We start from the raw sequence: 13,120 nt of genomic DNA, 5'->3' as shown, positions 1-13,120 counted from the left end.
ACTTGCAGTGAGTTAAGTAAATGCCATTTGTTAAGGATAAATTGTCTCTGGCTGATTTAAATATATAAGTAGTCCTGGACTTACAATCATTTGTTTAGCAACTGTTCAAGTTATAACAGCACTGAAAACACCATACAACCTTGATCTATGTCACTTTTTTTCACATGTCATGAATAGAAATGTTTTGATTTTAATATGAAGCAGGGAATTATCAAGCAGAATGTGAGCACATTTACAGCAGTTACAATCCCTCTATTATTTACAATTCTAGAAGATATTTGAAATATGGAAAAAGAGTGTAAAAGCTATAGAAATACAAAGCCAATAATGAAATCTTTCCTACAGCAATCTTGGTTGAATGTTCATTCGACTAATATATTTTCAAATTTGTTTCTCCTATCATATTAGTTCTAAGTCCTCTCTTGTTTTTTTCCTTCTAATTTTTAAACCACAAAACCCTAAGCAAATTTACAATTCAAACAGTAGAAGAAAATACCCCTTAACTCATACAGGTTGATTCCGAATCAAATGACATGGCAGCTTTAAAGCGTAACTTGGCTAGAAGGACCTCAGTTTTAAATGATTTTAAATAAATAAATAAAATAAATATTTTAATTAAAATTATTTTAATTATCTGTTGGTACACTAAAGAAACCTCCAATGTAAAACCTTTTTTTCCCTCAAGTACGAGTCATCACGCAAATGCTGCCATTATTTACTTGCCTCCTGATATCTGACACAAGAACACAAGTTACCGCATTTTTTAATGGCACACATATCCTCACCTGCCTCACTTCTTTCCTCAAGGATGCCAAAGAAAGTGAGCAAAAATCTGTGGTGGGGCATCTATCCGTCTACCAAAAACTCAAGTTAGTTTAATAGAGCTTTAAAGTTACAATCTACAAAACCATAATACATATGAAGTATTGGATTTTTGTGTTTTTACTAACTTTTATGTTTATTTTGTTTTTTCTCTCTTTGTTCTGTGATAAAATGCCAGAAGTAATTTTTCTTGACTTAGAAATACAGGCTGCTAAGTAAGTAAGTAAATAAGTAAATAAATACATAAAAGGCAAGAATCATTTACCAAAATCTACCCTTGTTAGTATGCACTGCATTGGATGGTCAGTTGTATGCCTTGTCGTCGTTGCACCACTTTCATAACAAGATGCACACAGATCGTAATCGTAGCAAATTAAACACTTGTATCTGCGACCTCGGAAATTTCCTTTTAAACATGCATCGCAGCTGACACCTGCAAAAAAATAAACAAAATCATTAGCTATTATCTACTTACATAAGCAACAGACATCTATGCAATTTCACTGCAATACCACTGTCCTGAATTACTATCAATTATCTTATTCTTAGTTGAAAATTAATGTTCATGATTTCATAATTATCCTGAACATGCTGCTCACCTGATAACAATCCACTAAAATGCTGACTATTCACATTCTCAGGTAGCAGTCTCCAACATGAGGACTTCCAGATCAATTTTGAGAACCATAACAATACTTACAAAGAGTACTGACCACCAAGGCCGGCTTACAAGTTTATTTCAAAAGAAGATGGCATTGTTTGTAGCCCATTTAAATGGGGGTATAACCTGTGAGACAACTGTAAAATAGAGAGGTGGACTGAGAGACAAGAAGGGATAGAAAAAGACAGTGCAAGCTTGCCTGCTGCCCAGAATAAAAAAACACCTCCTTATTCATAGACTGCAACAAAACAGGAACTGTCAAATCTTTAATTTAATTTAATTTTACCCTAATTCTCACTCTCTCCATCTCCTCCCTCCCGCAAACACTATGAGACTGAGGGAGATGTACAAGGCCGTGGAAATCAGCAGGTTTATCAGAGAAACTAAGGCCAACAGTTGTACACCGGAACAAAAGCATTGATCTGTGTCCACACAGGAGAAGCAAGATGGCTGCATGTCTTGCTGCCTATAGATCAGTGGTTCTCAACCTGTGGGTCGGGACCCCATTTGGGGTCGAATGACCATTTCACGGGGGTCGCCAAACCATGCTGTCCACCATTTTTTCCCTTTTCCCTAGTTGTCCTACTCCCTCTTATTGGTAGCCACACCCACTTGGCCACACCCTGGGGGTCACCACAACACGGGGAACTGTATTATGGGGTCAGGGCATTAGAAAGGTTGAGAACCACTGCTATAGATGTACTGTTAGAGCCAAGCACAGGACTGAAGCCCCCTCTTTCCACTTGCTTGATCCCCACATCACTGGTGTAGCTCCCCTTACCAGCAGCTGCTGTCCAGAAAACTACAGGTGTTTACGTCAATATATAAAGCTTTCAAAGTTGCAGACTTCAAACTAATTAACCAGTCTTTATGAAAGGCTTGTGATGATCTGAGTTTCAGATCCTTGTCCTAAAGTCCAAAGATTTTATACACTACCAAAGAAAAATAAAAGCATTTCTACACAAACCAAACACATATCGTTCTTGTAATACATTTCATTCTGAGCAGGGCATGCTGACATAATACTCTTGTTTAATAAATGTAACTTAACTATATCTACTTAAGTTAAAAAGGAAAAGAAAAGAACAGAGTCTGAGATTACTACTAACTCTTGGTATGAAAGGAATCTGTACTAGTTGGTTCTAGTTATATACAGACTAAAGTTTTCACTGGCTTGTCCATTAAAAGCTTATTGTTTAAAGTTGTCTAAAAAAGCATTGATAAAATATCTCAAGCACAGATTAAGAGCATATCAGATCTGAAGCAGATAATGTATGACATTAAAATCATACCATGTACAAAAATCTTCATATTAGCTTTGCAAATATGTCAAATTAAAAATAAATTCCAAAACGTTATTGAATTTCAAAATCTTCCAAATCCTATTTTCTACTAAAAAAAGAATCTGAAAACATTTTCATTGTTCAAAAACAGCTGAACTGAAATATTTTACCAGAAGGGAAAGCAAAAAGTGGATTTGCAATTTGATATATATATATATATATATATATATATATATATATATATATATATATATATATATATATATACATACATACATACATACATACATACATACATACATACATACATATATGCTTATATATTTCTTCCAATGTGAATTTACTGGGTTCAACAATACTCATTCTAAAGCATTTAACTGCTCCATTTAGTACTGCAATCTTAGTATGCTTAAAAGAGAATCATGGAATTATAAGAACTGGAAGGGACCATTTAAAAACCAGACTAGTCCCCCCCCTCCCCTATTCAATGTAAAAAATACAAAATTTTTGTTTGTATGTCCAGCCTCTTCTTGAAAATATCCCACTACCTCTGTGAATAAAACAAAAACTAGAGAACCATAAACTTGATCTTCTATGTGACGTCCTTCCAGGTGTTTGAATAGGATTATCTGTTTCCCATTCCGTTTTCTTTTCTCAAGTGAGACAATTCCTTCAATCTTTCTTTTACAACTTACTGACTAATCCTTTGATCATCATCACTGTCTTTCTCTGAACATGTTCAAATTTATCTGAATCCTTCTTGAATAGTGCCCAGAACAGGACCCATGACCCAACCAAAGCAGAATAAAGTGGAACAACTGCAAGCTGTGATTTGCAAATTACATCTGTTGATGCAGTCTGAAATTATATTTGCCTTTTGCAGCCACACTACACTTCTGGCTAATATTCTATTTCTAGTTAACTACTATTGACTAAAAGATCTCTTTTAGAAGTATCTTTGTCATCTTACACTCCATAAATTTGATTTTTGTTTCCTAGGTAAAGGGGCGTTTTCTTACCTGAACGCCTTTTCTCAGCATGATGATGGAGAATCCACCAATGGTCAATCCTAGTCTCGATTTAGTCTATCCGGGAAGAAGGCGAAGCTAATCCATTGGTGAAATTGATTCCTCGTATGCCGTAGCTTCCTCTTGGGAAAGGTAGGATTGACCATTGGTGGATTCTCCACTCGTCATGCTGGAGAACTTCATGTTTGTCCTTATTAAAATTACAGTTATTTTCAGGCCATTTATCTGATCTGCTAAAATTAGCTGTTCCATTGATCAATCATTTTCAATGTCAGGAAATTCCACCTTATTTCCAGGTTGAATCACCCTCTGAGAAGCCACTGCCCTCGGGTGTTACGGAGAATAAATTGATGCCCTCATCTCTGTGACAAACCTTCAAATATTGGAAGACTCCTATCATGTCTCCCCTGAGCTTTCAAAATTTCATTAATATCTCCAGGTACTTCAAGCAATGGTAAAACTATTGTAAAATTAAGAAGTTAATAGCAGCTACTCAAGAAAGTCATTGTGTTTACAAATACAATTTCAGAAGAAGATCAAGAAAACAAACAGCTATGCACTGATTTGCAAACAGTACCAGCTTTCCAACCAAAATTCTGCACTGGATTAAAATTTCAAATTTGGTCATCAATTATGCTACCACAGTATCATTTATCATGGTCTCTCTTAAGAGAGTAAGGAACTCAAATATTAATACCTTTATATAGCTGCCCATCACATATACACATATCATCACACACATCACATCTGACTCTGAATGGCAAACAATTAAAAACAGAATAAAAACAATAACCAAATTTGTATAAGCACAAATAATATGAAATAATAGATACCACAAAAATCTAATTAACTATCTGACATTAGGTAGGCGGCTGTCAATATACTGTGCAGAAAAATTATTAATATAATTTTCAATACTAATTCAATACATTTTTAATTTAAATAAGGCACGGTAGGATAGGTTTGTATTTAAATGTTTCCAATGTTTCCAATATAATTTTCTATATTAAGTGGCATTATTTAGCTAACACTGAGATTTCTATTTTTTATTGCATATTTCAGAATGTTCATGTAGTTAAGCCAAATAAACAACACAGAATACAATGTTTTATACAATGCATTTAAAATAAAATGCTAGCAAAATTAAAAATCTTCTCTAGACAATTATCTAGAGTTGCAATACATAAAAAATTGTATGTAATGCAAAAAGCAAAAAAAAAACAGTTTAAAGTCTTCAGTTCAGAATTTTCTGGAACCAACTTCAGCAGAACCATATCTGTACTTTCAAAACTGTACTTATATTGTTAATGATAACTGCTATCTTTAATACACTATAATTATTAAGTATGATCAAACTTTGAATCCATCTGCAATATTAATTACAGAGACAGGCTCATCAATAGGGCTTTGTATAAATCATCGGGTCAATTGAAAGGGAAAACAACTATTTGAAGGTGCTAAGTAAAACTAGCATTTCCAAGTTTCAGCATACAAGTGGGTTCTACAATATTAACACTCATTTCAACCAGGTGTTCCATCTAAAAAAATGCTATAGAATTACTCTACAAAATCAATGCTTCTTATGATTTTAATATTTAAGATGGAAGCTTAAAATAATTTACTCACAATACTGATCAAATTACATGTGTCCTAATTTTAATCAAAACCAGCAATGCAGATGTTTAGTTTCTCTCTATGATGTGGATGTCATCAGCAAAGATTGGTTGAGACAATATTGTAATCAGGACTGAGAACCAGCAAATATAAAATAGCCTTAATATTTTTTATTTGTTAGATATTTTTATGTCCTGAAAATGTAATGTCAAAGACTTTGTGCAGCTTGTGCAGACACTTGTTTTTGAAGTAGTTTTGTATTCCTCTTTTCCTTCTTAGGAGTGAGTAGGTATAATATCATTGCTTCAACACTTGACAGAAAATGAGAGGATTGGCACTGCTAATGTTTTGAGAGAACAGCCAAGTGATAGAAAGCTGAGAAAAAGAACAGAATCAGGTGATCTCAAATTGTGGATGAGGATCATCAGTGATAAAATATCAAAGAAGACTCCATTCCTGTGGCAAGGTCAAGCCAGAGGAGACTGCTGCTACTTGATCAAAGCTTTTGCAATTGAATAAAAAGGCAAAGAGACAGAAGACAGACTAGAACAGCAGCCCAATCCAAGGGGATTCATTCTTTCATACTGGTTTAATAAAATATGAAGATTCCATAAATTTTAGCTTCTGCAAAGGTTAATAAGGTATGCCTATCTGTAAGAAATAATTTATTACCTCAGAACCTTTTTTCCCCTCCAACTTATGTACCTCCAACACAGCTAACATACATTAGTCAATGTTTATAAAAAACTGCAGTCCATTTGCTTTCTCCTAATCTAGGTTATTCATCCATCACAGCAGCAGAAGAGATACTGAAAAGGAATGTGGATTCTTCCTATTAAATTTGACTGTTCAATATAGGAAGCTTCCAATAAAAATGTGGAAATTCTCCCATAGTGAAACAAACATTTTATAGCAGATCAGGTCTTTGCCAAAACAAGGAGAGATGGAAACTACCTCACCTGCAAAACAGATTAGCTTCCAACCTTTTACATGGAATAGGTAGAAGAAGAAATAGAATAATGATTGCTATAAACAATATTTACATTTGATACACAGCAATCATGGAATCATTTTGGTAATATCTTTATTGTTTTGCTACTATAAATCTGCTTGTCTGAGCTTTCCTGTTCTAAAAATATATTCTATAATATTTTGTCTTATCTTGACAGCCAAGGCAGGTCTGAAAAAATATTCGCCTAACTCTGTAATATTTGAAATGCTCTGCCCAATGTTCTGAACTCATGTTACAAAGTTACAATACTGTTGTGTAATGATGTTATACAGGTAATCCTTGACTTATGACTATTTGTCCAGTGAATGTTCGAAGTTACAACAGTGCTAAAAAAAGTAACTTACAGTTGGTTCTCAAAGTTATGGCCATTACAACCCTTCCATGGTCACACTATCAAACTTAAGACACTTGGCAGACTGCCCAACCAAACGTTGAAGCTCAGAATATCTTGGATTGGGGTGGGTCCTTGGCTAACCACTGGTAGAATTTGGTTAACAGTGGAATGACACGAGTGCTGCTAGTGTTGGTCTAGACTCTAGCGTTAATATTGGTATTAATTTAATCTGACTGTCTCTTTTGATGCCATTCAAAAGCCAAAAAAGAAAAAGACCAAAAACAACATCCCTCCAGCAATCAACAGCTCCATGAGCAGAGATTAACCCTAAGATTAACACTAGACCAACAATCAAGAAGTAAACAATACCCCAGTCAAAGAATTACCAATACAAACAAGGGAACAGCAGACAACAGCCCAATCAAGGAACCACCATGACCACTCCCAGCAACACTAACAAGGCAAGTCACTAGTGTGTAAAAATAACAGCAAACCCCACTCCCTCCTAGCAGACGGTTTATTTATTCAATTTCTATAGCCACCCAACTCCACTAAGTGACTCTGAATAGCTTACAATTCTAAAATTATAAAACAGTTTAAAAAACATTGAAACATATTGCATATTGACCCCAACAATCTGGATCCCCATTTTACCTATCTCAGAAGGATGGAAGGCTGAGTCAACACCTTGAGCCTCATCAGGATCGAACTCCATTCTGCGGGCAGAGTTTGCCTGCAATACAGCCCTTTAACCACTGCACCACTAGGACGGGGCGTTGCCTTACCTGAACACCTTTTCTCAGTATCACAATGGAGAATCCACCAATGGGTTTTGCTTGTCTTCTGCCCATAGACTAAGTCAGCCAAATTCACCACGCCTCTCTTCCTAGACCCTCCTCCCAGTCCCGACTGAGGCGAAGTTGTTGGTTATGTTTCCCGTGTGTTGGCTCAATCTTTTCCCAGCACAGGACCTTATTGGCCCTAAGGGTGGGAGTGGATTGTCCATCGTCATGCTGAGGAAAGGCGTTCAGGTAAGACAACACCCCTTCTCCAGCATGACAAGTGGAGAATCCACCAATGGGACATACCAAAGCCTCACTGTCCCTGTGGGTGGGTAGCCATCTGTGCCTGTGTCCCACTTCCTGACACTACGCATTGGAGGACCCTCCTGCCAAATGAGGCCTCCACCGATGTGAACTTATCTAACTTGTAGTGTCTAACAAAAGGGGGAGGTGACGCCCACATCGCCGCCCTGCATATTTCAATTGGTGCCTGAGTTGCCCACGCTGCTGATGTTGCAGCGTTGCGAGTGGAGTGGGCAGTGATTTATCTAGGAACTACTAGCAATTGCCCTTGATATGCCTCTGCTATGCACCTCCTGATCCACCTGCCTATTGTGGATGCTGTGACCCTTCGACCCTTGAGTGCGAGTGGAAGGAAACGAACAGGGCCTCAGATTTGCAGAAGGGTGCAGTTCGCTTTATGTATTGCCTTAAAGCCCTGCAAATGTCTAAGGTTTAATTTTCATGATTGATTATTTCAGTAATTTTACAAAAATGTTTTAGGTATGCCAATATTTTCTTGTAGCACAGAGATCAAGTACTGAGAAGGGGCCTCTTACCTGAACGCCTTTTCTCAGCACGGAGATGGAGAATCCACCAATGGGTTTAGACTGTATTCCTGCCCAATCAGATCAAGTCAGCCAAACCTGCTAGGCCTGTCTTGGGCTAGGGTGTCCCAGTCTCAAGCGAGCGAAGCCATTGACTGACAGCATGACGTGTTGGCTCACAGAACCTAACCCTAGGCCTAAAGAACCTGCAAGGGTGGGAGTGAATTTTCTATCTCCGTGCTGAGAAAAGGCATTCAGGTAAGGCAACGCCTCTTCTCCAGCACAGGAGATGGAGAATCCACCAACGGGACATACCAAAGCCTACTGTCCCTGTCAGAGGGAAGCAGGCCGGTCTAGTGGAATGCCTTGGGGTACAATCTGTTGGAGCACTCTTACCGAAGGAGGCCTCCGCAGAAGCGAACCTGTCCAGTTTATAGTGTCGGACGAAGGGCGAGGGTGAAGACCACGTAACTGCCCTACAAACGTCCTCAATAGACGCCTGAGTGGCCCATGCCGCAAGAGTAGCTGCACTGCGTGTTGAGTGGACCGTGACATGATGTGGAACCGGAAATGAATTGGACTGGTATGCCCCGCAATGCACGCCCTGATCCACCTGCCAATCGTGGAGGAAGATATCTTCCAACCCCTGGAAGAAGGGTGGAAGAAAACGAAGAGGGCCTCGGAGTTGCGGAGGGCAGCCGTCCATTTGATGTAACAACAGAGCGCTCTGCAAACGTCCAGAAGGTGCCATTGCTGTTCCAGCTCATGAGATGGATTAGGGCAGAAATCTGGAAGCACAATTTCCTGAGCCCTGTGGAATAGAGAGTTAACCTTAGGGATAAAGGTAGGATCCAAGTGAAGGACCACTTGGTCCCGGTGAAAAATGCATAAGTCATCTTTGGTGGAAAGTGCCGCTAATTCAGATATCTGCCATGTGGAAGTGATTGCCATCAGGAAGGCAATCTTGAGAGACAAGGATCACAGATCGCACGTCCTGAGAGATTCAAGGGACGGTCTGGTAAGGGCCTGAAGAACCTGCGACAGTTCCCAAGAGGGATACCTATGGACCACAGGGGGCTTCGTGTTTGTGGTGCCCTTGATGAACGATTGAATCAATGGGTGTTGATGCCACGGTGTCACAGGTAAGTAGGGTAGAGAGAGCTGCAACTTGTCTGCGTATCGTACTCGGTGTTAAGCCCCTCTCTAGACCCTCCAGAAAGTAGTCTAAGATTCTTGGAATCGTTAAGTCCAGTATAGCCAAGTGATGGTGTGCACCACAAGCAGAATTTTTTCTACGTGGCCTCATAAATACGGTTGGTAGCAGGCCGTCAGGAGGCCTGGATCATGGAAATGACGCCTGGCAAGCAGGACTCCTGAGACAAGATCCTGCGCTCAAGTGCCAGGTGGCTAATTGGAGCCGTTGAGGATCCGGATGATGCAGAGTTCCCTGACTGAGCGAGATGTGATCTGGAGGAATCCTCCAGGGGGCACCATGGAGAGGTTCATGAGGTCGGCAAACCACAGTCTCTGCGGCCAGTACGGAGCCATTAGAAGAATCTCCACTCTCTCCTGGAGGAGCTTGTGGACAACCGCTGGAATAAGAGGGAGAGGAGGAAAGGCGTAGAGCGGTCCCTCCGGCCAAGGACACCGGAGAGCATCCAATCTTTCCGCTCCAGTGGATGGGAAACAGGAGAAGAATCTCAGTAGATGAGTGTTCGCCGGGGAGGCAAATAGGTCTATTATCGGTAAGCCAAAGCAGTCGGAGATCTCCCTGAAGATGTTCGGGTGTAGACGCCACTCTGAGTGATCCACTGTTGACCTGCTCAGGAAGTATGCTTGTCTGTTCGCCTCCCCTGAGATGTGGTCGGCCGTGATGGAGGCAAGATTGGTCTCTGCCCAGGAGCCCAACAATTGGGCCTCAGTCATGAGTGAGGGGATCAGGTGCCCCCCTGCCGGTTCACATGGGCCTTTGCCGCTATGTTGTCTGTAAGGATCAAGACGTGATGCCTCGCGACCATGCTGCGGAAGTGACGGAGCGCCAGGTGTATGGCCCTGAGCTCCAGCCAGTTGATGTTGTTCTGCAGGTCTGAGTGGGACCATCGGCCTTGAGCCCACTGTGACCAAAGGTGCGCTCCCCAACTGGCGTCGGTTGTGAGGGTGAGTTGATAGGGTTCCTTGAAGGAGGACCCTCTGAGCATGGCCGGAGACAGCCACCACTTGAGAGATTGCAAAGTGTGATGAGGGACTCTTACCCTTCGGTTGGAGGAACTGGTGCCCAGCCTTGGAAGGGAAGTAGGAACCAATGGAGGAATGTAGTCTGGCCCACGAAACGATCGCTATGGCTGATATCATTTCCCCTAATAATTGGGAGAGAATGGCCAACGTCACTGTTCAGTCTCTGCATATTTTGAGGACCAACTCCTGGATACTGTCCCGATGTTCCTGGGAGAGATAGACCCGGCATCCATGATGGTCCCTAGGTGCGATAGCTTGGCCGTGGGAACCGTATGACTCTTCAGGAACTTTACCAAGAACCCGTGATTCTGGAGAACGTTTATCACCAGCCTGAGATTTGACTGGGCGGCCCAAATTGACAATGACTGGATTAGGATGTCGTCCAGTTAACATTGGACTCGGACCGGCACCAGTCTCAGGTGAGTGGCCAAAACTGCCAGGATCTTGGTACACACTCTCGGAGCCGAGGACAGACCGAACAGGAGTGCCCTGTATTGATAATGGTGACTCATGTAAGTGAACCTTATGGGGATGGGGATGTGGAGATACGCTTCCGTGAGGTCGATGGATGTCAGGAAGTCTCCCATTCTTACGCTTCCCAAGATGGACTGGAGCATTTGCATCTCGAATTTCCGGTATGCAAGATGATAATTCAAGGCTTTTAAGGCCTAGGATCGCTCTCCATCCCCCCAAGGCTTTGGGGACGACAAAGAGGATGGAGTAAAAATCCTTGACCTCTCTGACCCTCCGGCACCGGTTCTATGGCCCTTATGTTCGAGAGGTGACGAATAGCCTCTTGCATGAGTCCCTTCTTTGTGGAATTTCTTGATTGGGGGCAAGATATGAAATGCCCCAGAGAGCTGGAAACGAATTCCAGGGAAAGGCTGTGATGAATGGTGTTTAGGACCCAGGCATCCATGGTGATGGCCTCCCACTGGCAGGCAAAGAGGGACAACCTGCCCCCTATCGGAGGAACCACCCGAGAGTCACTTAAACCGTTGGAATGGGCGTCTGTCCCCTCGAAAGGGCCGTTTGCCCCGAAATTGTTGCCTGGGTCTGGGAGCCGTTCTGTCAGGCGGGCGGTCCTGCCTGGCTGTGAAGGGACGGTTGGGTTGAGTATAGCTGGGGCTAGTCCCTGACCGAAAGGACTGTCTCCGGGTTTAAGGGTTGGCCCGTCTGTCGGCGCGTTTGATAAGACGGTTAAGTACCTTACGTTTATCTTTGTTTTCTGTCAGGTACAGCGCTAAGGTTTCCCCAAATAGTTTACCTCCCTGGTACGGAGATGCTGACAGACGCCATTTAGACTTAGCATCAGCATGCCAGTGTTTTAACCAGAGCATGTGACGTGCTGTCACGTTAGATGCCATGACCCTGGAAGAAAACCTGGCGGCGTGTAGGGTTGCATCGGAAGCATATTCTGCTGCTACTAGCTTGCTCAGGTCCTGATGTGTGCGAACATCCTCTGGGGTATCCTGGCCTGGAGCTGTCGGAGCCAGAGGAGAAAGGACCTGATAAAAAAGGATGCAGAGGTGGTTGCCCTAATAGCCCATGCCGCAGCTTGATGGGTTCTGCGGAACGTAAGTTCCCATCTCCGATCCTCTGCCTTCAGGGCCTCAGACATATCTCCTGAGATAGCGGTGGGAGATACGAGAGGGCCCAAGGGCTTGTCCACTGTGGGCACCTCCAGCGCATCTGCTAAATTTTGGGCAACGCTGAACAATTTCTTATCGTTCCCACTGGGGAGGGGAAAGGTGCCTGGGGAGACCGTTTCCGGACCGCATTGAGAAAAAGGGGTGGACAAGGCACATGGTGTTGTGCTGTTACCAGTTCAGTAAAAACAGGGTCCGCCTCTGAGTCGGGTGTGGTTGTTGCTGTTAGCGTAGAACGATCGAAACCGATGTGAGCTGTGGAGCTGGCCTTACAAAGGAGCAGAAAAAGAGAAGGGTTAAAAAGGCCGCCAAATGATGGGGGTTCCGGGGGAGGGTCGTCCTCGTCCGGCCATGGGGCATCTAACTCCTGATCATACTCCTGAGGGGATGGAGCCCTGCTATATGAGGACTAGGATGGGGACGCCTCTCGTGGGGTGGTCCGAGGTAGCTCCCCTGTGAGCGAAATCTTAAGTGCCAAAATACAGTGGAAAACGAATCCTGCCCACCCGAGTGAGAATCCGATCTGTTAGGTCAGTGGTTGTCAACCTTCCTAATGCCGTGACCCTTTAATACAGTTCCTCATGTTGTGGTGACCCCCAACCCCCCATCCAGCTGGCCAGGGAGGGGGGCAGGAAGGCAGCTCCGCCCAGCCTGGTTGGAGAAGCACCATTCCTCTCTCTTTCTCTCTCTTTCTCTCTCTCTCTTTCTCTTTTCTCTTTCCTCTCTTTCCTCCCTCTTTCTCTTTCTCTCTTTCTCTTTCCTCTCTCTTTTCCTGTTTCCCTCTCTTTCCTCTCTCTCTTTCTCTCTCTCTTACAGCAGGGGGTCCCCAATGCCCCCGGCCCGGCCTCCACCGTGTCCTCAGCCGAATGGGCG

General features: G+C 42.5%; 1 protein-coding gene across 2 annotated transcripts in view; it reads right to left on the bottom strand.

Annotated features, from left to right (window-relative positions):
* KCMF1 (potassium channel modulatory factor 1) overlaps nt 1–13,120 on the bottom strand; it is a 49,926-nt gene that overhangs the window by 21,912 nt on the left and 14,894 nt on the right. For both annotated transcript variants that reach the window (XM_039350997.1, XM_039350998.1), the window contains exon 2: nt 1,088–1,255. In XM_039350997.1, coding sequence (XP_039206931.1) covers nt 1,088–1,255 — 168 coding nt within the window. The remainder of the gene's footprint in view (nt 1–1,087; nt 1,256–13,120) is intronic.

The sequence above is a fragment of the Crotalus tigris genome, unplaced genomic scaffold, assembly GCF_016545835.1.
Source record: "Crotalus tigris isolate CLP2741 ecotype Arizona unplaced genomic scaffold, ASM1654583v1 scf7180000018368.3068619, whole genome shotgun sequence".
Classification (NCBI taxonomy): Eukaryota; Metazoa; Chordata; class Lepidosauria; order Squamata; family Viperidae; genus Crotalus; species Crotalus tigris.
Note: the sequence above shows the minus strand (reverse complement) of the source record. Positions and strands in the feature narration are given on the sequence as shown.